The sequence below is a fragment of the Charadrius vociferus genome, unplaced genomic scaffold (assembly GCF_000708025.1).
Source record: "Charadrius vociferus isolate BGI_N301 unplaced genomic scaffold, ASM70802v2 scaffold593, whole genome shotgun sequence".
Classification (NCBI taxonomy): domain Eukaryota; kingdom Metazoa; phylum Chordata; class Aves; order Charadriiformes; family Charadriidae; genus Charadrius; species Charadrius vociferus.
In genome coordinates this window covers 2,000,260-2,024,629 of record NW_009647739.1, presented here as the reverse complement: position 1 = coordinate 2,024,629, position 24,370 = coordinate 2,000,260, and the positions used below count along the sequence as shown (strand labels likewise).

Below are 24,370 nucleotides of genomic sequence, written 5' to 3'. Positions count from 1 at the left end.
AGGTGCTCCTGGCTTAAACCAGCGTAGTAACTGGGCAGTAACTGGTTCTTTTCTGTCTTCAAATATAAGCAATTAGATGCCCATAAGGTGTCCTTACTGTTTCCACTGATGGAAGAGCCGCATCCAGTATCCTGCAGACCTTCTGTTAGCATTCTCTAAGCGCTTCCCTTGGCATTTTTGAACTGTCCTATTTTGTCAGCTCTCCTTATGCGATATTCTGATTCTCTTTTATATTCAGGATCTTTCTCAGCTTTGTCTTACCTGTAGATTTTAGGAGCTTCGTGCTGCTTTCTCCTTTGAGGTAATAATTCCCTGTCTAACACTTTGTGCTGAGCCTTCTGCATAGCAAAATGGCAGTTAAACTCTTGGAGCCATCTGTAGGCTGGGTAACAGTGTGGTTCTGTGGTCGTCTAATGATGTCAGTTGTAATCGTCTCTGAATTTACATAGTTTAGTTTAGTGTACACTAGAGCAAATGTCTGCAAAGATAGATCCTCTGTCCAGGGATCTTATAATTCCATCTCCACCGGCTGTGTTATCAGCAACCAGATGGATAGAGGATACCGCTTCTTATTTAAAGGCATAAGACCCTTCAAGTTATCTGCCTTGACACAGCAAAGGTGTTTGGGTGACTTCTGGTTGAGTTAGCCAGCTTTTTGCTACAACTAACCCAAATCAGTCTGCAAAGGGGACGAAAGGGACCTGTCTTCGTTTGTACTTTGGGTGGTACAAAAGAGGTTCGACAGGATATATTTTAAAGTTGCTTTGTTTTTATGCTAAAAAAAAAAAAAAAAAAAAAACCAAGGAAAAACCCAACAGACTTTGTCTAGGGTGGAAAAATCCATATTTGGCATAGAGAAAACTAGTGATGACAGGAGATAAACAAATGGTGAACTGTGGCGGTCACAGCAGGACTGTTAAATAGGCATCCAGTTGGTGCTGAGTGACTTCTGGTGGCTGCAGAAAGCAGGGCTGAGTCACGCCGTCAGCCCACATGCAGAATTTCCTCAGTCACAGCTCTGCTATACCCATTCCCAACACCTTCCGGGCTCCCTTCTAGCAGAGGAGACCATGCCAGCATCTTCCCCATTTCATATGGCCTCTACATAGCCAAAAGTAACAAAGCAAGGCACAAGTGTTTTCTCCCTTTTCAGTGAACTCCCTACAACCCTGAGATCTCCACCTGCCTCTTCAGACTTCCACATCCAACTCTCAACAAGAAATTCTTGAGGTTTGCGTTGGCACTGCCTGGGAGTCCTGCGAGATGTCCATCCCTACTGCAGTACCAGAAGAGATCTGAGCATTGTGAGCTCTCTAACGGACAGCAGGCTTGCCACGTGGAAAAGACAGGATTTTGTTCTCTGTGCACCAAACCAGAGGAAGGAATATGCCAGTTCACAGAATTGTTTAGGCTGGAAAGAACCTCTCAAGATCATCTAGTCCAACTCCTCTGCTCAAACAGGATCAGCTAGAGCAGGTTACCCTGGACCGCATCCAGATGGGTTTTTAGGATCTCCATGGATGGAGACTCCACAACTTCTCTTGGCAACCTTGTTCCAATGTTTGACCACACTCACAGTGGTTTCTTGTGTTCAGATAGAATTTCCTGTTTCTTAATGTGTAATTGCCTCTGGTCCTGCCAGAACTGTCGTACCGGTATAAGGTAGCTCTGGAAATACCATCCTGATTGGAATTGCTGTCAGCCTTACCCTCTTCTACTGTCTCCTGAGCTCTGAGGGAGCTTAACAAGGTAGGGGGGTGACTTTACATGCGTTGAGATCTCATTCTGTCACTGCCATTTGATTAGTCCTCTAAAAGGTAAATCCTGAACTTAATCTTTCAGTCTCCCTTGGTGTTAACCATGAGCCAGACTTTATGGTGATTCTCTTTGCTCTTGCAGGAAGAGCTGGCGCCCGGATTGTGGGGACAATGCAAGGTGGAGACACAGAGGAAGATGTAAGTAACCATCCCATTTGCTTGTAGAGCTTTTCTGACAGTGCTTTAGAATTACAGCCTCCCCTCAGCTAGAGAAACACCTTTTTACCTGCTGAATCTTCATGTCCCAGGCCTGCTTTTCCCCTCCTTTCCTCCAACTGACTGCTTTCTCATCTGCATAGACACATATTTTGCTATTTTTCTTTTGTTCTTAGAGTCTCTGCGCACTGCCCTGTGGTTTAACCTCAGCCTGCAGTGCATAACTAGCAGCACACAGGCTGCAGGAGTGCTGTGTTGCTGAGCTGTTGGGGCAGAGTGCTGAGAAGAGGGGATCAGTGCAGTGTAGCAGGAGTTAGATGCGTTAAATCTAAATTGCCTGCATTGCTCTAAAATCACATTCCTTGGAGCCCTCTGAGTGGCATGTACTAACACACAGCATCAGTCTTCCAGCTGACGGGACAGGGATGAGAGCTGAACTGTGAGCTGTGCCCCTCGGGACCTCTGCCTTGCAGATAAAGCTGTCCCGTGGCTCATGGCTTTGCATCTGGTTACGGTTGACCAGGTGAGCAGCTAGTGGCTAAGCAGGTACACACAGGTTTATGCAGTAGGCACTTGTTTTGACTGCTGTGCTCAGCCTTTGGCATATCATAGAATGGTTTGGGTTGGAAGGGACCTTGAAGATCATCCAGTCCCACCCCCCTGCCCTGGGCAGGGACACCTCCCACCAGCCCAGGTTGCTCCAAGCCCCGTCCAACCTGGCCTTGAACACCTCCAGGGATGGGGCAGCCACAGCTTCTCGGGGCAACCTGCCCCAGGGGCTCACCACCCACACAGGGAAAAATTTCTTCCTAATATCTAATCTAAATCTCCCTTCTTCCAGTTTGAAGCCATTCCCCCTTGTCCTATCACTCCATGCCCTTGTAGAAAGTCCCTCCCCAGCTCTCCTGGAGCCCCTTTATGGACTGGAAGGGGCTCTAAAGTCTTCCTGGAGCCTTTTGTTCTCCAAGCTGGACAACCCCAACTCTCTCAGCCTGTCTTCATAGAACAGGATGGGCAACTCCTTTGGCATCTTTCTGTGCCTCTGGGCACTCCTAAGTGGCTGTACATGTACTAGGAAGCTGAAGCCAGCTGCTCTGAATGTGGTCTGCATCCATACAGTAAGCTCTTCCCATCATTCCAAAAAGGTGCTTGCATCCAAGCTACCAGCCAGGAGCAGTGTGGGGATGTCCTGTTCCCCAGGGGATGCTGGAATATTGTTTTGGAGAGTGTTAGTTGGCACAGGCCAAAAGCATGCTAGGAAATAGTACAAACACTTTAAAACCATGATGATTGGGAACTTGCATTTGAGCCTGTGCTGTCTAATAATTTCCTTGTGTAGATGTAGCCTTTCTGTCTCACTGTCCAGCAGACACCACCACCCCCCCAGTGCTGCCTGTCTGGATGAGGAGGGCATGCTAGGACTTTAGATGTCTTCTTGGATCAGGGAGCAGAGGTTAATGCATAAGTGGTGAGCTAGCTCAACTCCGGGGTCCCTAGGAGAAGGTTTAAAATGGGATGGAAGCGGAGGGGGGAAATGCACCTCTACAGGACATAGAAATAGTAGAAACTCCCCATGTTCGCCACCACATACAAAAGCCGTTTGCCATGGCTGTCCAGCACTGCTGGGTTAGCTGTGCAAAGCTCTGGGCAGGCTACTTCTCCTGCAGGCAGGGCCAGAAGAGAGAAAATACCACTGCTGGGAAGTGTTGATGGCGGAGACCTGGAGGCATTGTAGCAATAAGGGAGTGAAGTCTCTTGCTAGAGAGGGATGAGCTGCCGTTCTTTCCGCCCATCCTCACCGTTCCTCTGGAAAGGAACTTGCAGACCATGCTCTGCTCTGCTGTTTGCTTCTTTAAGGCTGTTCGTTGCCTTCTGGGGAATGATTTGTACCCTTGGCCATTTCTGGGTAGGGTCAGGAGTGCCAATGCTGTAGGTGAGGATGTTGTGACCTTAGTCGTGGTGCTGCCTGATTGTCCTTGACCATGTTCTTGCCAGATTTGGATAGTCATCCTCTGCAATTTCTCTTCCCTTTGGACTTTCCTCTTCACAGCTTTCTCCCGTGTTTCCCTGTTGGCACAAGGCCCATCATATCCAGGTGTGGAAAGCCAAGGCCTTCAGCCTCTTATTGCCCTCACCCACAGCCACTTCACTTGTCTCATGGCTCTGCCCTGTTAACACAGCATCTCAGCAGGCACCAGGGCTGAGAGGCTTTCTTAGGGACCCTTGCAGGGAAAGAAACTGGTGAGGCTGGTTTGAAGCCCTTAAAGAGTTAATCAGGTTATGGAGTTGAGAAGAGAGCAGGCGTCAGCCTGCCCAAGAGCCAGCAGCTGTATGCCCAGCCTCTGTCACTTGCTGGTGTGGCATGTGATGCCTGAGCTGTACCTGGCTTCGCTGCCTTCTCCCCTGCTCCCATTCTGGTTACTTTCTGTTTTCTTTTATGTTTTTCTACTTTTATTTTTCTCCTGCTCTACCTCTCCTGTTCTTTCCACTCGGGTTCTCCAAGGGGAGATCTGCCCCAGCGCCACCAGGCACACGCAAGAGCATCACCAAGGCACAGGTGGGTTTCTCTCCTGCAGTTAATTTTCTTCCACTATGCCTTGATTCTTTGGTCTTGCAATAGGTATCACTTTAAAGTTAAACACCCTGCAAGGTTTTTAATACCACAGATTCAGCAGAAGTCAGAGAGTTTGTTTTTGTCAGCCCTGTGAAGTGGGGCTGGTTTGCAAGAAGCTGAAGGGAGCAGCCACTGTCTAGTAAAGTGAGGAGCTGCTGGTGAAAGCCATGCGGGCGGTTAGCTCCCAGAGGCAGCTGAGCTCTGGCTTTTCATTATTTTAGACAGCCAGCAGCACAGCAGCCTGAGCTGGAAAAAAACTTCTTGCAGAATCTGCTGCTGCTCCCCTGAGCAAGTCCAAATGTGGATCCATACCAGTCCAGACAAACAGCCTTCCCCGTGGCCCCCAGGTGTGGGATTGCACAGAGGGCAGGGGAGGAAGCGACTTAACGGCAGCCAGCAGTGCCATCCTTTACTTTGGAGCTGGCAAAGACGCCTTGCCATCTGAGAACTGAACTGGTCATCAATTCTGTTTGCTTTCCCACAGGAGGACTCGGGGGATAGTGAGATTGACCTGGATGAAGATGAAGAGGAGGAGGAGGAGGAGGATCTGGAAGATGACAGTATGGAAATCTCCCCGAGCAAATCCAGTCACCGAGCAAGGAAGCCAGAGCCGCTAGAGGAGAGTGATAATGACTTCTGACCACTTAGTAGCGGGACCAGGAGGCATCTGGAAATATAAACTTTGGAGAACATGCAGGCCAGGAGCTAATATCCCGCCATTTGAAAAGTGCTTGTCAGCACGAATTCAAGAGTTGGTAAATAATGTTCATTAAACTTGAAAATTAAACTTGGATTGCCAGGCTTGTGACTCTCAAAGCGTGAGCAGTTTATCCGTAATGAGAATCACAGTAATGTGGAGTGTGGTTATTTCCAGAATTGCATTAGAACTGGCCCTCATGCGCTCCAGTGCCAAAAGTCGCACTCCAGCGAGTATCGTGTGCTTGATTTCCCTGCATTTTATTATGTCCAAACGGATTTTTTTGGCTTAATAAAACTGGATGAAAAGCTGCTCTGGGAACACACTTAAATTGATTTTAAATCTGGCTTAAATCTATTTATCCTAAACATATCCTTTACTTAATCAAGGGCTTGCCTCCACAAAGAGCTGCACCAGTTGCGCTAAGGGAGTGGGAAACTAGTGAAGGGGTCCTCAGATGCCACCTTCAGTGCAGCATCTCATAGTATTTCAGCTGTGTCGTTTGGAATTGTTCTCAAACTTCACTGGGCTGTGCTTGAGTGTTCTGAGAGCAGCTGTGCGAGACAGCACTGTAACTAAATCTGTATGAAATTAGTCCTTTAATTATAGCAGTGCTTCTGAGGTGGACTGAGATTTAGGCACTCAAATGGGAAAAAAAAGTTGGGCTTTTGTTCAGCAAGTTATTCTGATGCCATCAGCAAAAGCGTATTCAGGTGAACGCAAAAGCTGGATTTTGTCTAGTGTGTTGCCTCTCTTCTTTTAGCTCTGCTTCAGCCCCACAATTTGTCTTCACAGGAGCAGAAATCAGTGCTTGATTAGAAGAGTTCATTTTGGTGTGTGTTCGTCAGGACAGACAAGAGCCCAGGCTGTTTTCCTGCCCTTCCCTTTTTTTACATCAGCAAAGTACTTTGCTTTCTGCCCCCATCTGAAGTCTAGAGTCAGGTCCAACCCCTCCATTATTGCGCTGAAGGAAGGAATACACGTGAGTTACTTGAAAAAACAAGAGCTTTTTCATCTCCCCATGTCCCTGGCCCCAAGGGCGGAACCTTGGCACCCAAGGCAGTTCCCCATCAGCAGACTCAGAGCTTGAAATGTCACGTCAAGGTAGGACAACAGTTTGCCGGTAAATACAGCGCAGTTTTTGTGTAGTTAGGGGACATGTGTGGGTGCAGTGATGTGCTGAAATGCACACAATTGTACAGGCTCGAGCTGAGCTGGCTGACCGTTAGGACACTTCCTTGCGTACTGTAAAGTTAATTGGCATTTTGCACCTGACTTCAAAGAAAGCAGACACAGAAGACGGTGTTTGTAGTGCTGGATACCTGCTGCGAAGCCATTAAGGCGGTTCTGTGACAGCCAGTGAGAAAGTGCACGTGCTCACCGCTGTCCCTCTCCCAAGGGATGAGAATGTCCTGATTTTAGGATCTTCTGTTTTTACAGCATTTTTTCATGTCACGCAGGGAATCTGTTCTGGTCCTCCCTGCGTGCTGAGGTATATCTGACCCGTGAGAGAGATTTCCCATGAGGTTGGGCCCAGCTTCCAAGTCTGGGCTGCAGTTTCAGAGTTACAGGTTTCTATGTTATTTCCTATATTGTAGGCCGAAATGAAAAGCTGACTTCATACTTTGCACACAGAACCAGGGCCTCTTCAGGCAGCACTGCCACCTAGCTTTTCAGCACAGCCGGCCGGGTTTTAGGGTAGCTGTGCTTTACATTGCAGCTTCTTATACGAGGCTTGAAAAGCAGCACTGTTCGCAGCCACCCCACCAGTGCCAGTGGAAATGCACCCTCAGAGCGCTTGGTGCTTTCAGCTCAGCAGTGTTTGTGTACAGCTGTGTGTGTGTGTATGCATAGAGATGGAGTAAATATATTTCAAATTGTTGTTAACCCCCTGTTTCTTGGAGCTCCAGGGCATGGGAGCTGGTTTGAGGTTGTTGATCACTCTCTCCGTTGGTGTTTCAGGTGTTGTTTCAGCTCAGGGTTAGGCACAGGCTTTGGGCAGAGCTGGACCCGAGCCTCGGTCTGCCCTGAAATAATGATGAAAGAGGTAGGGCTTAAATCACTCAGCGTCACTGCACTCTGTGGGAGAGCGTGGACCAGCCCCTCACACCTCATGGAAAAGCCGTGAGCCCTCTTCTCACACCAGTACAGGGCGTGGGGTCTACAGCCGGGGCAACAGAGCGCAGCGCACCCCAAATGTCACAGATAATGATCCACAACCAAGAGAGGAAGGCAGCGCGAGGCATCTTCTCAGCTAGGAACCAGTTTATTTCCACGTATGTACATATCGCACAGCTCAGCCCAGCGTTTCTCCAGGGTCAGCCCACAGAGGTCCCTGACTGCAGCAGCAGCGTGGCTCGGAGTGGGGAGAGGGGGCAGTGGCTGGAGGGGGGCTCTGGGGGCATTGCATAGTTTGGCTACTGGTCCACTTGCAAACCTGGCACCTTCTGGAGAGTCAGTGGGTCTCAGCCACGCACACGAGGGCATCACCTGGCACCTCTGCTTTCAGCAGCCGCCTGCCCGAAAGGTGACCTGCTAGGGGAGGACCCTGCCTGCAGCTGGGACGTCGGGAAGACACATGCCAAGGTCGCACAGTTTGTCACCGACGGCAACAGCAGGAGACCCAAGAAGTCCAGCCTGTACTCGAGAGGCAGAACTTCGCAATAAGCCAGTCCCGGTGTAGCACCAAGACACATGTGCTGGAGATGGCCCATCCTTGTGCGGTGCTGCTCCTCTTACGTTCACCCTCCAGCTCCTCCTCCCGTTCTCCTGAGGGCTCTTTATTTCCCAAGGTCTTTCTAGATGGTTCCACTCCTATGCCTTGGGATCCCTGCCTCTTTGATAGAGAACAGCACTACCAAACGCTTCAGCTGTGCTGGACCTGTTACTGAGGGCATGGCAAAGCGCACAGGCTGCGCTCGCTGCCTAGGACCCTGCTCAAGTGCCTGGGTCCAGAGCACCGCTCTCATCTGAGCAAGGGGTCAGCAAACCTCTCGTCTCTCTCCGGCATGTCAAGGGGAGCCTGCAGGACCGGGCGGTACGTAGCCAGGTGAGAAGGGGTTGCTGTGAACCCTGCCCGTGTTTCACCCGCTTCTCCCAGGATCCCTGACAGAACTAGAGGGAGAAAAGCTGGAGCAGAGTGCTGGGACCCCGGCTGAGGTGCTGCCAACGTTTGCCCACAGTGACTCAGGCTGGGAGGAGAGCAGAGCTCTCTGAGAGGTCAGGATGTGCCCGGTCTGGGGCAGGCTGTAACCCCATGGAGATCACCGGAGGGGGTCAGTGCTGCTGGCAGTGGCAGGTAAATCGCCCACAAAAACAAGAAGGGCTGGCACGTGGGATCTGTCCCCTCCTCCCTCCTTTTTGCATTTCACCCATTCCTTGAAGCTCCCCCATGGCCTGGATGAACAGGGACATGGTCGCACATCTCCCAGCTTTCAACACTGGGTCTTGACCCTCCTGCACTGCTGATCCAGAGGCATCAGGTCCTCCTGGGCCGTGCTGGCGACCTCAGGAGCTCTCCTTGCCCCAGTTCTTCTCCCTGAGATGGGAGATCTGCTGGCCGAAGGGGACCCACCAGGCCACCTCCTCGCTGTGGCCAGGAACCCTCACACGTCCACAACGCAGTCGGGTGAATTAGTCCGGATAGCGTCAGAGATCATCTTGGCTCCCGATTGACCAATGCGGTTCCCCTGCAGGCTGGGAGCAAAGAGAAGAGGAGTTCAGGCTTGGAGACGAGGCAGAGCAGGATCCTTGGTGGGTATGAGAGATGGTCCCCAGCTTTGTACCAGCATCCAGCATCATCTGCACACTCCCTACACCATACAGGAGCTCCTGCTGGGACCTCGGTCACAGCACTCTGGGTTTGAGAGCCCAGAGGCAGCCAGGTGAGAAACTGCAGAAATACCCTGGGGAGCTGGAGGGGCTGAGCCAGCCTGTCCCTGGGATATTTTGGAAAGTATGCGGCTTTTGGGGTGGTTCTTTGCCCCAGAGGCATCCCTGGAGATGAGCTGTGGGGTCTGGAGCTGTGTGGAGACAGTGGCTGTCACACCAGGAGCAGCACAGGGCACCCTTACCCCCTGCCCCATTGGGGAGGTCCCTGTAGGGCGGCTGGGAATGGGCAGTGCCAGTGGTGGGGAAGGTCCCTTGATGGTTCCTGTGGTCTCCCTGTCCCTGCCTTACCGTCCAGCTCAGCAGCCACTTACTTCACATAGGTGAGGCCGTGGTTGCCCTTTAGAGCGGTGGCGATGCAGATGGCTCCGTCCATACCCAGGGAGTTTTCCTGCAGGCTGCAGGAGGCGAGAGGGTCAGAAAGCACTGGCCAGGGAGATGTAGCCACCAGGATGCGATGCATGGCGTGGGCATCGCGAAAAGCCACCAGCTCAGGGGTTTGCCCCACTGAGAAGCTGCTGGCCTGGCTGTCCCCTCCCTGCTCCCTCCAGGAAGGTCTGGAAAGGCTCTTTCTGGCTCCCACCCCAGGGAGCAGGATACTTACTTGAGCCGGCGGAGACTGCGGTTCACTTTCAGTGCGTTGGCCATCGCTTTGGCCCCCGTCACACCGATGGAGTTTCCTCGCAAGCTGCAGAGGAAGGCAGGTGGTGAGGAAGGACAGCCCAGGATGGCCCCGTGCTGTCCGTGGGCAAGAGGAGAATGGGAGAGGTGGCCCCATGCCAGCAAGTCAAGGACACGATGCAAGGGTAGAAGCAGTGCTGAGCTAAGGACCAGGGTCTCAGACACCCCCAGGGAGCGGTGTCGCAGCCATGGGGACTTGGTGGCCCCGCTGAGCACTTACTCCAAGATCTGCAGGCTCTTGTTGACCATCAAGGCTTCTGCCAGGGACTGGGCACCAGCTGCGCCAACTGAAGCCACCTGCAGGCTGCAAGAGAAAAAGGACCCTTCAGCGCATGTTGTGAGGTGGCTGTGGTGTGCTAATTAGAGAAGCTAATTAGACAGGCTTCGATGCCAGGGCCCCGCCGCAGCCTAGATACTCACTGGAGATCTGTCAGGGTTGTGTTGACCTTCAGCGCGGCGGAGAGGGCGGCCATTCCTTCGTCTCCGATGGTGTTCTCCTGCAAGCTAAGACACGCAAGTGCTGCATCTGCCCACGGCCCAGGCAGCCAGGAGCAGGGCTACGGGCAGCGAGGGGCAGCGAGCACAGGACACGGTGTGCCGGGCTTTCCCAAATGGCCTGGGGCATCGCTGGGCCGCCACGCACTTACAGCATCCCCAGGCAGGGACATGCAATGGGGACACAGGATGGACTGGAGCGCATGGAGGAGGCAGAAGGCAAAGCCACCTCCCCTGGAGCAGCGTGAGGGCAGAGTCCTTGAGCAGGTCCCAGTAGGAAGACACTGCCCAGGACCTGTCCGCCCATGTCCCCACTTACTCGAGGCTGGCCAGGCTGCCGTTGGACTGTAGTGCTTGTGCCAGGGCTGTGGCAGCTCTTGCCTGGATGAAGTTCCACTGCAAGCTGCAAACAGGAGAAAACAGGAGGTGATGTCTGGGGCTGCAGGGATGCCCCGATCCCTGAAGGCTCAGCACCCATCTGCTCCCATCCAGCATGGCAGAGGCTGGGAGGTGACCACGTGCAAGACCCCATGGATCCATCCAGGCACAGCACACCTCCCGCAGAAGGGTGACCTGCTCTCACAGCCTGGAGGGGCTGAGGCCCAGGAGCAGTGTTCCCACCCTGCATCCACGCAAGGGGCTTCAAAACCATCCAGGTCCAAGGGGAAACTCACTGGAGGGACGTGAGTGCCCGGTTCTCTTTCATCGCTAAAGCAATGGCCTTGCCGCCTTCGTCGTACAGCAGGTTTGCCGCTAAGCTAGAGGGAGGGGACAGAGGACGCAAGTCACACACACAGAGTTTGGGACAACTCCAGCAACACTGTGCAGCAGCGTGGGTGCCCTCCTGGGGCCTGCAGGACTTACTCCAGCTTCCTGAGGGTGCTGTTGTTCCGCAGGGCACGGGCGATGGCAGGGCCCCCCTCCTTACTGATGGAGTTCTCCCGCAGGCTGGGGAAAGACACGGGGCTGGAGAGGAGCAGCCAAGGCAGGGCTTCAGCTGCTCCCCCACAGCCACCCTCACACCCCCACTCTGGGGCCGAGACCATCTATTGCAACAGGCAGTTTATCTGACTTGCATCCCCATCAGCATCTGGAACTCCATTCTCTGCGTCAGTATCTGCATCTCCATTCTCTACATCCCCATCAGCATCTGGATCTCTATTTCCTGCATCCCCATCAGCATCTGGATCTCCATTCCCTGCGCATCCTACAGCTGTGAGCACCGGTGCCATCGGGGCTTTTTCCCTGCTGCCATTATTTCATTGCCAGACACAGATGAACTGATACTGTCTCAAGGGGAGAAAGCTAATGATGGAGAGAAGATGCTCGCAGCCATAGGAGGGACAGAGGCTGCTTTCAGCATCCCAGAGCACTAGTGGAAACAACCAGGCACAAGGAAACAACCAGGCACAAGGAAAAGTCCTCACATCCCATGTCCTGCCAGCAGCTTTTGACCAGCGTGGCCAGAAGGACTGTCACTTACTTGAGGTTGATGAGTCCTTTGTTGGAGCAGAGAGCTGCTGTCAGCGCGGTGACCCCAGTGCTGCTGATGGAGTTGCTCTGGAGACTGAGACAAACGGGGGAAGGCATGAGGACAGGCCAGTCTTGGCATCACAGGTAAGCTGCAGGGTCATGTTTGGGGTGAAAAGTGCCCGTTTGCCCATTTCACTGAGAAACAGGCATCTCCCACCCATGGGAGACAGAGGGGAGCCAAGGCTGAAGGACCAACTTCAGGAGCAGTCAGGCCAAGAACAGCATCTCCTGCTCACCGTGACAGCATCAGTCCCACTGAGCAGAGGTGACAGGGTTTGCCGGCACTTTAGGGCAACCGTGTCCCCAACCGGCTGTCACCGCAGCTGCTGGCTCAGCTGGGGGTGCAGTTCCTGCAGTCTTTGAGTCTTTGTCACACTGTGGGAAGCCAGAGACGGTCCCAGGGCACAGCAGCTTGTCCCCAGTCGCCATTAGCACTCTGCTCTAGCTGGGTGGGAGGAATGGTCCTCTCTGGCTGCCATTCCCAAGGGGGATGAAGGTCCCACCATCCCACCCTGATTCTGCCAAGCCCCAGCCTGTTATCTTCCTCATTAGCCAATTCCCATCACTTTTGAGAGAGAGAGAGGACTTAAAGCTACTAGTATCCTCTAAAAGCAGGGGGAAAAAAATCACCATCTGGGTTGAGGATTAACTCCTTCAGTGCTCCCTTGGTGAAGGCAGGGCCAGCCCAGCTGCTGCCAGCGTTGCCTGGGGCTGCTGCACGCTGCTCCAGCCCTCATGGAGCACCCATAGCCCCGTGTCCCTCTAGGGAATGGGGGGTGGGAGAGACATGGGGAGGGTCTGGGTTGGTATGAGGGGCTTTGGACACAGGAGAAGGAGCCTGGAGAGGGTGGGAGGTGCTGCTGGAGTGAAGAAGCTGGACTGGACTCTGTTGGGCAAGCAGGAGACCAGGTGTGGAGGGGGGACTTACTCGAGGCTTTGCAGACTGTGGTTCACCTTCAGAGCTTCGGCCAAGGCAACCGCGCCGTTGTCTCCTACCGAGTTGCTGGAGAGTCTAAGACACAAGAGGAAGAGCAGACATTACCAGCAGCCACACTGCAACGAGCTTAGGTCTGCCAGCAAAGGGTTCATCTCCCCCAGGCTCTTTCTGCTCCAGCAGTAAGCATGAAGTTGCTGCGGTCTCGTTTCCAACCTCCATATACCTTTGTTCTTGTATGTTGGTTTTGGGCTGAAATAGCTTTTCATGTATCCACAGGGCCTGGAGAGCTGCCACTTGCCTCTGCTGGAAGCCAGACTTGGCCTCTCAGTTCTTTACGTGGCTCCCTGCATCCCTGGAGAGCATCTCCGCACGGTTGCTCCGAAAGCAGCGCTGTGATCTTTGCCCTCCTCCACCCACGCCAACCCCCTTGGGCAAAGCTAGAAGAATCCATCCTGCCCGCGTCACGTGGCCCAGCCCCCTGCCCATCGCTCCTGCCCACGGATCCCAGAACATGTGGTGCCAGCATCGCCATCCCTCCACCTCGTGCTGCTCTTACGTCAGCTCCTTCAGGGTGCAGTTCTGCTTCAGCGCCTCCGCTATTTTCCTGGCACCGTGGGCTCCAATGGCGTTTTTCTGCAAGCTGCAAAGGTGAGAAAGGCACCCATGAATATTGGGTGCCACGTCCCCTTCAGCGGCACCTCGGTCTGCTGGGTGGCTGGGAGCGGGGACAGCAGGTCCTGGTCACTCACTGTAGGGTTGTCAGCCTGTGGTTGGTAAATAGGGCCTCGGCCAGGAAGGTGGCACCATCCTCCTTGATGGTGTTGTGCTGCAGGCTGCAAGGAGAGAAGAGCAAAGCCACGCACAGTGGTTGTCTGCCCTGGTGTTTGCTTGCCCCTGTCCCTGGTGTGAGAAGGGCGTCTGGCCCTGGAGCATCCCTGCCCAAGGCTCTCCCTCCCTCCATGGGAGATGCCTCCTCCTGTGCACCAGCACTTTGCGAGCTCCTGGGTGAGGGATAGACCTGGACCTCAACCTCAACCTGGACCCACTAAAGCTGAGAGGCAAGAGGGTCCCAACATTTCTGGCCCAGGGCTGCCGCGGTCACTGTGTCTCTGCCGGCTGCACTCATGCTCGCTGTCCGGCACAGCCAAACCAGGTTGTGCCCCAGGTCTCCCCATGTGCTGGCCCTTAAGGTGGGGAAAACCTTGATGGGACAGGAGAGGGCTAGAGGGAGCTTGTCCTGGGGATCTGCTCCCAGAGGTGCTGCAGAAGTTGAGACTTACTTCAGGGAGAGCAGGACTTGGTTTTTTTTCAGCGCATCAGCCAGTGCTTTTGCTCCGGTGGGGCCGATGGAGTTGCTCCGCAGGCTGGGGCAAGACAGGCAGAAAAGCCAAGGTTAGCAATGCCAGAGTGGCCTGTGCCCAGTTTAAGCCAAATGCCACCACGTTCACTTCTTGACCAGTGGTGGCTTTGGGGGCTGGAGACCCTCCCCAGCTCGGTCAGGCCGGGTGGGATCTGGCCCCACTGCAGCCAGAATGGTTCCCAGTGGGGAACATGCGAGTGGCAGGAGCTAGTAAAGGGGAAACACTTACTCCAGCGTGGTCAGGCTCCTGTTCACCATCAGTGACCTGGCCAACGCTTTGGCTCCCTTGTTGCTGATCTGATTTTCTGCCAGGCTGCCCGGAAAAAGAAAAGTTGGGTGTTTTTCAGCAGGGAGAAAGAGGCTTTCACAGCCCCTGGCATGTTCCAGGATGCAGCTGGGACAGGTGAGCACAGGAAAGTCATGGGGAGTGGTTGGTTCGTGGTGCAACCACGCGAAGTGGTGGGTGCTCTGAGGTCTGCTCTCCTGGGGTGGACTCCAGGCAGGGGTTTGTAAGGACAGGGAGGAAGGGGAGTTTCTGGAGTTAAAATTCATTTGTGTTGTGAAAAGGGGGGACTCTGTGCAGCCATGAAGAAGGACAGGGAGGTGGGCAAAGTGGGGACCTGTCTGGGGTGAGGCATCTCCCTCCCCAGGGGTTGGGAGCCCGTCCCCTCCATAAGTCAGATGCTCTGTGGCTCAGATGTCCAGCAAGCAGCCATGACCTTGAGAAGCAGTTTGTTGGGATAACTCATGGATCTCTACACAAATTTTTAGGAACAGTGAGGAGTCAGTGGTCCTAGGAAGACTGGGTGAGACAGCCTGCCCAGCCACCATGAGGACACAGGGGATGAGGTCACCATGCCCTGGGTGCAGGAGATCGTGTGGCGCTGTCCTTGTCACTAGGCACCCTGGGGAGCCAGTGGGAGAGATGTACCTGGAGCACCCTCAGCCTGGTTTTGAGGTGCCCCCAGCTCTGCTCTGCATCCCCAGGAGCAGCCTGTCTACCCTGGGCCAGGTCCTACCTGAGCTTCTGGATCTGGCAGTCCTTCACGCTCAGCACACTGCCCAGCAGCTCCATCACGTTGTCCTTAAACTGGTTATTGTCCATCCTGGAGAAGATGGAAAGAAAGAGCAAAAGCAAGTGTTTGGAGAACAAAGGGGAGAAAGGACTACCCTCCTGTGACATCTGCCCATCACAGGTGGAAAAACTCAAGCACAGAAGGAGAGCCAAACCAGTGCCCTACCCAGAGCAGCTCTCTGCTGAGGGACGATGTTGATGGCCCCATGTCTCCTATTGACACCCAGAATTTTTGAATTAGAACCTGGCGACCCTGCTTGCTTATCCTGGTGCAATCTGACCAGGACTCACCTGAGGTTGTGGCAGAAGAGGAGCTGGGAGAGCAGACTCTTACAGACGTTGTAGGTGAGGCAGTTGGAGAGATTAGTCTCCTCTATGCAGACATCAGAGACCTGCAGGAGGTAAGCCAGGGCAGAGCAGTTCATGGGGGTGAGAATCCCAGCCAGGCTCTCGTTCTTCATTGCTTCTTCCACAGTCTTGGCAACCTCAGTGTGCTGAATTTCATACAGGCAGTGCATGGTGTTCACAGTCCGCGAGGAGATGACATAGTCGGTGTTCAGGCAGCCCTGGAGGAAGCTGATCGCTTGGCTCCTGAAGCTGTTGTGCTCGTCCTTCACCAGCAGCCACCCAGAGAGCAGCTTGTTCACCTGCGGGGAAAGGAGCCCAGAGAGAAAACGCACAAAGATGTCCAGCTGCCTGTCCTCTGCCTGCAGCGACCTCTGAACAGCACTCTTGAAGTGGTTGAGGAAACCCAGTTTGGGCCAGGACATCCCGCTCTCCGTGAAAAGGTCAAATATTGCCCGCTTTGCAGCCGTGTAATAATAAATAGCTGCTAGAAACTCCTGTATGGTTAAGTGGGAGAAGTAGTAGGCTGTGAAGGACTGCATCTCTTCTTTGAGTAAGAGTCGACTGCACAAGCTGCTCTGCAGCAAGGAAAGGTCAATGCCATATGCCTTCATGTCCTGCTCGTAGAACACGTATTTCTTTTTGAGCAGCCCATAGAAGGCCAGTCTGCCCAGGCTGCCCACTATCTTCTTGCTGTTGTTCACAGCCTGCTCAATCCTGAGCGTTTCTCTGGGCTTTTCTGACCACTCGCTGCTCAGAGCCATTTTAAAATAATAGGAATAGATTTCTGATAGGGTCTTGGGGACAACGGTTGTTTCTCGGGATTGATCAGTGCTGTTTTTTAGGTAATAACCGATTGAGGAGCCAGAAATCCAGCAAAAGCCAGGAACGGTGCACATGACATGTAGCGACCTGTTAGCCCTGATGTGTTGCAGGACTTGGCTGGATAAGTCTCTGTTGTCAAGGAACATCTGGTCCAAGAAGTCCTTCATCTCTGCAGCTCCAAAACCTCGTATTTCTGTCATCCGGTCAACAAGCCCGCCAGGGATTTGGCTGGCTGCTGTTGGCCGCGATGTGACCCAGACAGAAGCCTCCTGCAGCAGGTTGCCACGTATAATGTTGGTGATCAGGTTGTCCACTTGAATCTCCTTTTTGGGATCAGTGCATACTACTGTGTTGGAAAAATCCAAAGGAGTCTTGAACTCATCCAAGCCGTCGAGGATCAGCAGGGTCCTGGCGGCTCCTGCTGAGATGCAGTTCGGCTCGGTGATGTGAGGGAACGCCAAGCAGATGAGCCTTTCAGCAGAGAGCTTCTCGTAGGTGTTGAGCTCCCGGAAGGTGAGGGGCAGCACAAAGATGATGTCCGTGTTGATCTCCCCTTTTGCCCAGGTGTAGACAAACAGCTTCACCAGTGTGCTTTTGCCAATCCCAGCCACTCCGATGGTGACGGAGATCCGAGGTGGGATGCTGACCTTGGAGAGAGGTAGGAAGAGCTTCTCCAGAGGGATGCACTTGGATACATTTCGTAGGCCTTTGGTGGTTTCAATCTGCAGGATGTCATGCTCCTTCTGCTGGATATCGGTCAAGCCTTCCACCAGCAGCAGGTTTGTGAGTCGCTGGAGGGGACCTGTCTCCAAGCCATTCCCATAGTAGTTTTGGAGGCTCTCCAGGTGCTTCTGCACCATGGGTTCTGCACAGAGAGAAATGCAATGGGGGGTGAGGAGGAGGAGGAGCATGGTAAAGACAAATGCAAATGAGAGATGCTGCTTCACTTTTCTGTCATGCCAATGCGAGGGGAAACTGCACGGAGCCCTTACGTCTGGGCAGGAAGGTATGTGCCAGGGCCCAGAGGGCACTAATAGGTTTAAATGGCCATGGCCAGCCTCACCTATTGGTCCAGGAGCCCAGTAAAGCTCAGCCCTGGGCCTTCAGCTCCTGCCTAAGCTATGTTGTAGGAGCACTTGTCTACAGCTATAGACCTGGTTGATCTCGACCTTAATCTTGGATGTCATTGCTCTGCACTTGCCTGATGACCACTGGACTCTGTCTTAACCTGGTTGCCCTCGCCAGACCTGGTCCTGACCTCTGGATTGACTTCCTGGCTTGACCTCAGCCCTGCCTCGTGACCATGGACGTCTGATGAGTTGGACTCTTGGCTGAACCTGGTGACCATCTCTGGACCTGTCCTGCTCACCTGGCTCAGGTACCACAGCCCCTGGTACAGCATATTTAAACTCTCCAGCAAAGGCTAGACAAGCAAGGGATGGTGCTGCGAGAGATTCAGAGCAGACCCCAGCCAAGTTTGGAGCCTTCCAACCACAAGGGAAACTGGAGAAAACTTTCCTGGCAAGAGGGCTCCAGCCATCATCCTCCTGCCATCCCCCCGTTCCCAGCCCAGCTTCTGGGAATGACTGGTATGTTCTGGGCGCTGAGGACATTAAAGACTCCTAGGGCTGCCCAGAGAAGTGTGCTGAGGGCAGCGAGGGATCTGGAGGAAGGTCCCTCAGACCTGGCAGAGAGTCCTTGTCACGTCCTGGCTGTGTTTTTCCCCAGCGGAGCCCCTGGGGTGGCAGCATCATTTGCATGGACATTCCCATTGGAGCTGCCAACACTGCCCAGCCCTGTGCACATCTTGGGGTCCTCCAGCAAGTGCCCACAGCCAGGACATGTGTGCAGACACCCCTCGTTGGGTCCAAAGTGGACTGCCTACCATAGACAGTGATGTGAAGGTAGAGCTGGGAATTGGTGGTCTCGATGAAGGTCTGCAGGGACTGAGAGGCGTAGCTGCCCTTGCCAGCCAGGACGTCCACCACTGCCCTCACCTGCTCGGGCAGGGAGCTGGCCTCCTGTGCCCGGCCGGCCTCCTCCGCTGTGAGGAGGTCCAGCCTCCGCAGGTAGCAGATGATCTCCTCCAGGAATTGTGGTGAGATGGACCTCACCAGCTGCTTGCGGTAGCGATTGATCCAAGCCTCTGCAGGAGAGGAGAGCAGGAGAGTTGGGTCTTGAACAAGCCCTGGGCACGTTTCTCAGGGGTGATGGGGAAAGGCAGCAGTGGAGCACCCCATCTGACTCTGAGGGCAGCAGGGGGTAAACTAGAGACCTCTAGAGTGATCTGCCAAAGTCCTCCTTGAGATGATGCCATCCCAAAGCTGTGGCAGGCTGTTTTGTTAGGAGATGCTTGGTCAAGGCAGCAGCTATTGAAATTGGACTCAAAGAAACCGAAGAACACAATCATGAAATGACATTTCCTCCTGGAAGCCAAGCTCATGCAGAGATAAAAGCCTGAGCAAGATCATTTATCTTTGGAAGCAGCCATTCCCCCTGTGCCAGCACAGCGGTCCCCAAGCCCTTGGACCTGGAACCACTGTCTGCCCTCATGCCTTGGTACCCCACCTTGTCCCATATTTGAATCCGAAACTGCACCGAGATGACGGGTCTCCGGCTGCCCAGCCACCACTCACCTTCCATCAGAGGCCTCCCGTGACATGGGTGATCCCTGGGCGAGGAGTGCTGTGTTGGCAGCAGCACGGCCGTCCCATGGACTGCCCCGCGTCCCTCCAGCTGGCTCACAGCATCCGTTGAGGCTCCTCAGCCTTTATCCATGTTCCTGGTGGAACAAGAGGAAAAGTATCAGGAGCAGTGTGGGAGGGAGCCCACCTTGAGCTAATTTGGTGCTGACTGTGGTTGAGCCAAGGGGCCATTTGTCAGCTTTTGGCTAAGACTGGAGTCCCCAGTGCTGTGGACCTAGCAGAGCAGAACCAGGACCATCACGCTGCAGCATCTTTGCCCAGACTTCATGCGCCACAAACGTGGTGACTTCACCACCACCACTTATGCCGGAGCCTTTCTCAGGCAGAGTGATTGAATTAATTGCCCTGAAGATGCCCCTGTGCCATCTGCGGGCCACTCGGTGAGCGTGTCGGTGCCACCGCTGTCACCAGAGGGACAGCAGGGCTGTGAACTGCTCGTGCATTTTCTTTCTCTGTGTTGTGAAGGAAGTTGTGGGGCAGCAGGCAGAGCGATAAAGAGCCTGTTTCGGTTTCAAACCCACCTCGCCACCGTCCAGAGCCTCTGTCAGGGCTTGCTGAGCGTGGCCAACACCACATCCTGTTGCAGAGCTCTGTAGATGCTCCACTTTTGCAGCACTCTTGAATCATCTGGAGAAGGAGCATCTACCTGCTCCCTCCCCCTTGGCTGCTGCCAAACCACACTGAGGGCTTGGTGTTTTATTTTTAAGAAGTGTATCCGCTCACTGAGTCCAATTGTTTTTTGAGCAGAGGTGGAGAGGGAAATGCCTCCATGCGTGAGAGTGCTCTTGATTTCACCTATGTTAGCAGATGGCACTGTGCTATGGCCTCTCTGCTAGCCCTGAAGTCATCTCCAGGAGCTGGCTGTGTCCAGGTGGGAACTTCTGAGCCCCAGGGGCTGTCTGATCACGGCAACAATGCAAACACAGTGTCCCAGTGCCCTGGCCCATGTCCTGGTACAGCATCCTTACCTCACCTCCACCTGGCCTACAGGATGCTGTAGGTCCTTGTGATCACCCCTGTGCGTGCTGGTCAGAGGCACTGCAAGGTCCTCCCTGCCCTCAGGCAGCGTTGCCTTTGCCCAAACCCACTCCTGAGTGGGACATGGGCACTGTGGGGGCTTCAGTGCAGCCTTGCCAACAGGTACAGGTAACGCTTGCTGTCTTTGGTCAAACCCAACCTCTTCCAGGAAGAAAGCACAAACGTAGCTTGACCAGGGAAACTTGGTAGAGTCCATGGTTAGGTCCATGGTGCACAGCTAATGTGCTTGGGACATCATCCAATTTGCAGACGCTTCTCTTCATCCTTCTGCCAGGAGATCAATGCTGAGGTTTATTTCTCCTACCAGAAGACACAAGGGCTCAGCCACCAGCAGCAGTCCAGCCGTGCAGATGGTGGCCAGGCTGCCGGAGGGAGGACCGGGCACAGCATCTCCCAGAGCCAGGTGCCTCACAGACCCCACTGGCTGGATCTCTCATCAAGACTCCTTCGCAGCACGTCCTACGGAGTGAGGTAAGTGAGAGATGCTGGGTGACAAAGCACCAGCTCATCCCCACCTGCCCAGACGGTTTCACATGTGGCTTGGACAAGCCCTCAGAGGGGTGGCGGGTGCTGTTGTCTCTGGGTCTGAACTCACAGCCTTTCCCTCCAGGAGGGAAACCTGAGTCCTTCTGCTCTTCTTCGGTTGCCCAGCTTGGATTATCTGGTTTCAGAGGTGGCAGAGGTCCATGGTCCCCCTGGCAGTGATGGTGGCCCTGCAGCAAAGCCCTGTTCTCCATACAGGGAGCAGCCAGGCTGCGACAACAGCTTGCCTTGCTCTTCACCCCCCGGGCAGTGGCTTGGTCAATTAAGATGCCGTCAATTAAAGGAGCTCTGTGGGCAATTCGCAGTGAAATTTTCACCCTTTGATGTCTTCTTGTCTCTAACTGGCCTGGAAAGTTCAATTAAGTCTTTGCACGCAGCGGCGTCCAGGTCTCTCATCTTTGCCATGCAACCAAGAACACAGCCAAAATGAAAGGGGGTTTTGCTGCTTGCAGCGCTGTTCCCCGCAGCCCTTCCTCTGCAGCGCGGCTGGCGAGAAAAAGCCCTTTGATGGGGGAAGCCTGCTCTAACACCACAGATTGTTTGATGGTGTCCTCTGCTGCTACTTCAAAATGCGATCCTGCTGGAAGCCAGCAGCCGTGGGTCAGCTTGTGCAAAGGCATCTGACCAGGAGAATAAGGCAGCAGAATTCATAAAGCAGCAGAATAAATAACGCAGTGGCTGCTAGGTTTTTTTTCTACTTCCAGTAGAAAAGTCTCAGGTGCAGCTGTAGGACCACCCAGCGATGCTGGAGGCTGCATCCTAGGAGGGTGAAGGGCACTATTTACTCTTCCATGAGCTGCCTGAAGGGCAGAGACCAGCCAAAGCCCATCTCTGTAGCCCCTACAAAGATCCAAGGTGATTCCAGGACGTGACTCAGCCCATCCCGAGGCTGCAGGGCTGAGTCATCTTCTGGAAGTGCCGCACTCACCGTGCCTGAGACTGGAAAGTGGGGTCCATGGCCATCCTGTGTGCACAGAGCTCAGTCCTGGGTTTGCTGCTATCACTTGGCTGGGATGTGGACACGTGCATGGAAAAGCCACCATCCAGCGATGGTTTGTGTCTGCCCTGCCTTGCTGCCTGCATCCCCTGGGGCACTGGGATAAGAAGATGGAGAGTGGAAGGCTCCCAGACAAACTGATGAATGGTGTCTGCAGGCACCAGGATGGGAAATGGGATTTTGTTGGCAAGAACTTGGCATTAATGCTTTTTTTGCCTGTTGTGGTCCAAAACCCCAGCCCAGGGGAGGATGTCCAGTCAACGCTGACATGTTCTTCTAGCAGCTTCAATCCTACATCCCACCAACCCCACATCCCACCATCCCCACATCCCACCATGCCTGTTAGCAGAGGGTCCGTGCCCAAAACCCATCAGTGCCTGGGAGCCACAACCACTGTGCTGGAAGGTCACTGACCACGTGCACATACAACCCTTGACCAAACAGCCACTGTGGTTTTCATCACTGTGTGTCCTGCTCCAAGATCCAAAGTGCCCGATATCAACACTGGAAAACACAGACTCTGACATATCTGCTTCTGCTTATCTCTGCCTCTAATTACGTACAGGCACTTTTGCTCCTGGAACTCCAACGTGGACCAAAAGCAGCTTGTCAGGGAATCCAAGATGAAGGCACAGTCCCAGGATGGCCAAAGCATGAAGGTGGCTGGAGATAACAGATATTTTACTGCCTCTCTACTCTGCCTGGCCTCTCAGACCTCCCTCCTGCCAGGAGGTGGCTTTGGCTTTCATACGGCAGCCACCCACCCCCACCCCCAGACACATCCATCGCCCTGTGCTTTGGGAATCTGCTGAGGACTTGGGACCATCCCACACAAGGAGCTGTCACAGCAGCCACCAGCGTCATCGGTGCGATGTTGGGCCGCAATGCAGTCGGACAGCCGTGGTCGTCACCCCGTGGGGGCTCGTGGGCAGATTCCCCGGCAGCGTCAGGGGACGCTGGGTGTCACCTCGAGCAGGGTCTCCAGCCAGCAGAGCCTCAGGGACCTGACCTGCTGCAGTGGGCTGGGGACAGAGCTGAAGGGAGCCTGCTCTAGATGGACAACCAAAGTGCTGGGCAAGAGCTCCTGGGCTGCTGCAGGGACCCACACATGGAAGACATCAGAAAATGGGCTGATCTGCAGTGCTTAGGTACGTTTAAAGCTTTTTATACAAACTATTGATTCAACCGTTAACCAGGTGCCTGAAGGAGCAGAGAAATGCCCGCTCCAGTGTGGCTCTGTGTCCCCAAACATGCAGAAACCCTCAGACCGGTCATTGCCTTCTCCCTGTCCCCTCACCGCCAGGTTTGCGATGCAGCCGGTTCCTCAAAGATCCGCACTCTGGGGCGATATCTCGGCGCGGTTCAAACCCCAGCAGCGCGGCACCCATCTCACCGCCGCTCTCCCTCCCCCAGACACCAGACCGGAGAGAAACCAACCCCGCCAGACCTTCCCACCACATCCTGGTGCGCTGGGTTTCCTCCAGCGAATCTCAAGGCTCCTTTACCAACACACCCTTGGAGCTTTGTATTTATTTCTCCTACCGTATATCCACCCTGAACTGCGCCCGTTTCAGAGGTCAGCGAGCCGCACGCAGAAACATTTGCCAAGCCAACACCTCCACCCATTCCCCATCAAAAGAGGAGTTGAGCAGCTCCTGAAGGCTGGATACAGGCTGCCACCTCTTGGCAGAACCGAAAAGATTTCCCGTTATTAATTTCTGTTAATTAAGCAAAGCCATGAAATATCTTCTGCATTATACCCAATTACCAAACTTGCAGATTTGAAGGTAATTCACTTAGATAAGTTTAAATATGACTTTCAGTTGCAGTCTTGTTTATTTTAGCCTGGATTTAATGCTAGCAAAATTAGATGGTGACCCCCTATGCCAAAAATAACCCTTACCAATTTGTTTTGTTTTACCCAAAACCCCAACCAGAATAGCACAGCGCGGACACAGTGGGAGATAAATAGCGAGTCGTGGAGGCGAGGAGCCGTGAACGACCCCCGGGCTGGATGCCAGCAGTCCCAACACCAAACCTCACCAGGGAAAAAGCCAAGATCAGTCTGCAGGTAAGTAGTGCCCCTAACGACCTTAGAGTGCTTAAATAGCAGCAGGATTAAGTCTAATGCGCTGACGCAGTCCTGCGTGCCGCGGGCTCCGTGCCCACGCGAGCACCTGGGTGCAGAGTCCCTGGGCATGGCCACATGTCCCCTGCTGAGCTCCATCGCCTCGACCTGCCCCCTACGCCTCTGGGTCCTGCACAGCGCTGGAGGATCCCCTGCAGTGAAAAGGGCCGAAGAAGGTACCGGCTGCAGCTTTGGAGACCTCGGTGTTGCAGTTCCCTCCACCTGAGCCCATTTTCTGAAGGGGGACATGGGGGTGCAGCTCTGGGTTTCAAGGTCCATCCGTCTTGGACTGCTGACAGACCCAGGACCCTGCCTCACGCTTTGGTGCAATTTTGCACTGTGCCACGGGCAAGTATGTCACTAAGCTCATCCTTTTCTATTTGCGGTGCATACTGGGGATTTTTTTTTTTGGAGGGTTTTGAAGTGGAATGAATTCAGTAAATGACATCAACATGGAGGCAGAAGCTGATGCTGCACGAGGCAGAGAGGCTTTGCACGGGAAGGGCAGCCTGCCTGCAGCTGCCTCCGTGTCTGGG

At 54.0% G+C, this 24,370-nt stretch overlaps 3 protein-coding genes across 3 annotated transcripts in view; 2 read left to right on the top strand and 1 right to left on the bottom strand.

Annotated features, from left to right (window-relative positions):
• Positions 1–5,596, top strand: part of CLUAP1 (clusterin associated protein 1) — a 70,551-nt gene extending 64,955 nt beyond the window's left edge. Inside the window, exons 10-11 of the mRNA XM_009881943.1 lie at positions 1,900–1,955; positions 5,072–5,596. Of these exons, the coding sequence (XP_009880245.1) occupies positions 1,900–1,955; positions 5,072–5,227 (212 nt within the window). The 3' untranslated portion in view covers positions 5,228–5,596. The remainder of the gene's footprint in view (positions 1–1,899; positions 1,956–5,071) is intronic.
• A 3,293-nt stretch (positions 5,597–8,889) lies between these two features.
• NLRC3 (NLR family, CARD domain containing 3) lies at positions 8,890–23,094 on the bottom strand. The gene is made up of 18 exons (XM_009881968.1): positions 23,004–23,094; positions 18,327–18,569; positions 15,545–17,300; positions 15,198–15,284; positions 14,408–14,491; positions 14,099–14,182; positions 13,568–13,651; positions 13,375–13,458; positions 12,810–12,893; positions 11,832–11,915; positions 11,213–11,296; positions 11,023–11,106; positions 10,668–10,751; positions 10,274–10,357; positions 10,074–10,157; positions 9,777–9,860; positions 9,487–9,570; positions 8,890–8,980 (listed from the first exon to the last, which is right to left on the bottom strand). The coding sequence occupies exons 1-18, from the start codon at positions 23,092–23,094 to the stop codon at positions 8,890–8,892; spliced, it is 3,360 nt and encodes a 1,119-aa protein (XP_009880270.1).
• Positions 23,095–24,081: 987 nt separating this feature from the next.
• NMRAL1 (NmrA-like family domain containing 1) overlaps positions 24,082–24,370 on the top strand; it is a 7,249-nt gene continuing 6,960 nt past the window's right edge. The window contains exon 1 of the mRNA XM_009881967.1: positions 24,082–24,186. Within this exon, the coding sequence (XP_009880269.1) occupies positions 24,082–24,186 (105 nt within the window). The remainder of the gene's footprint in view (positions 24,187–24,370) is intronic.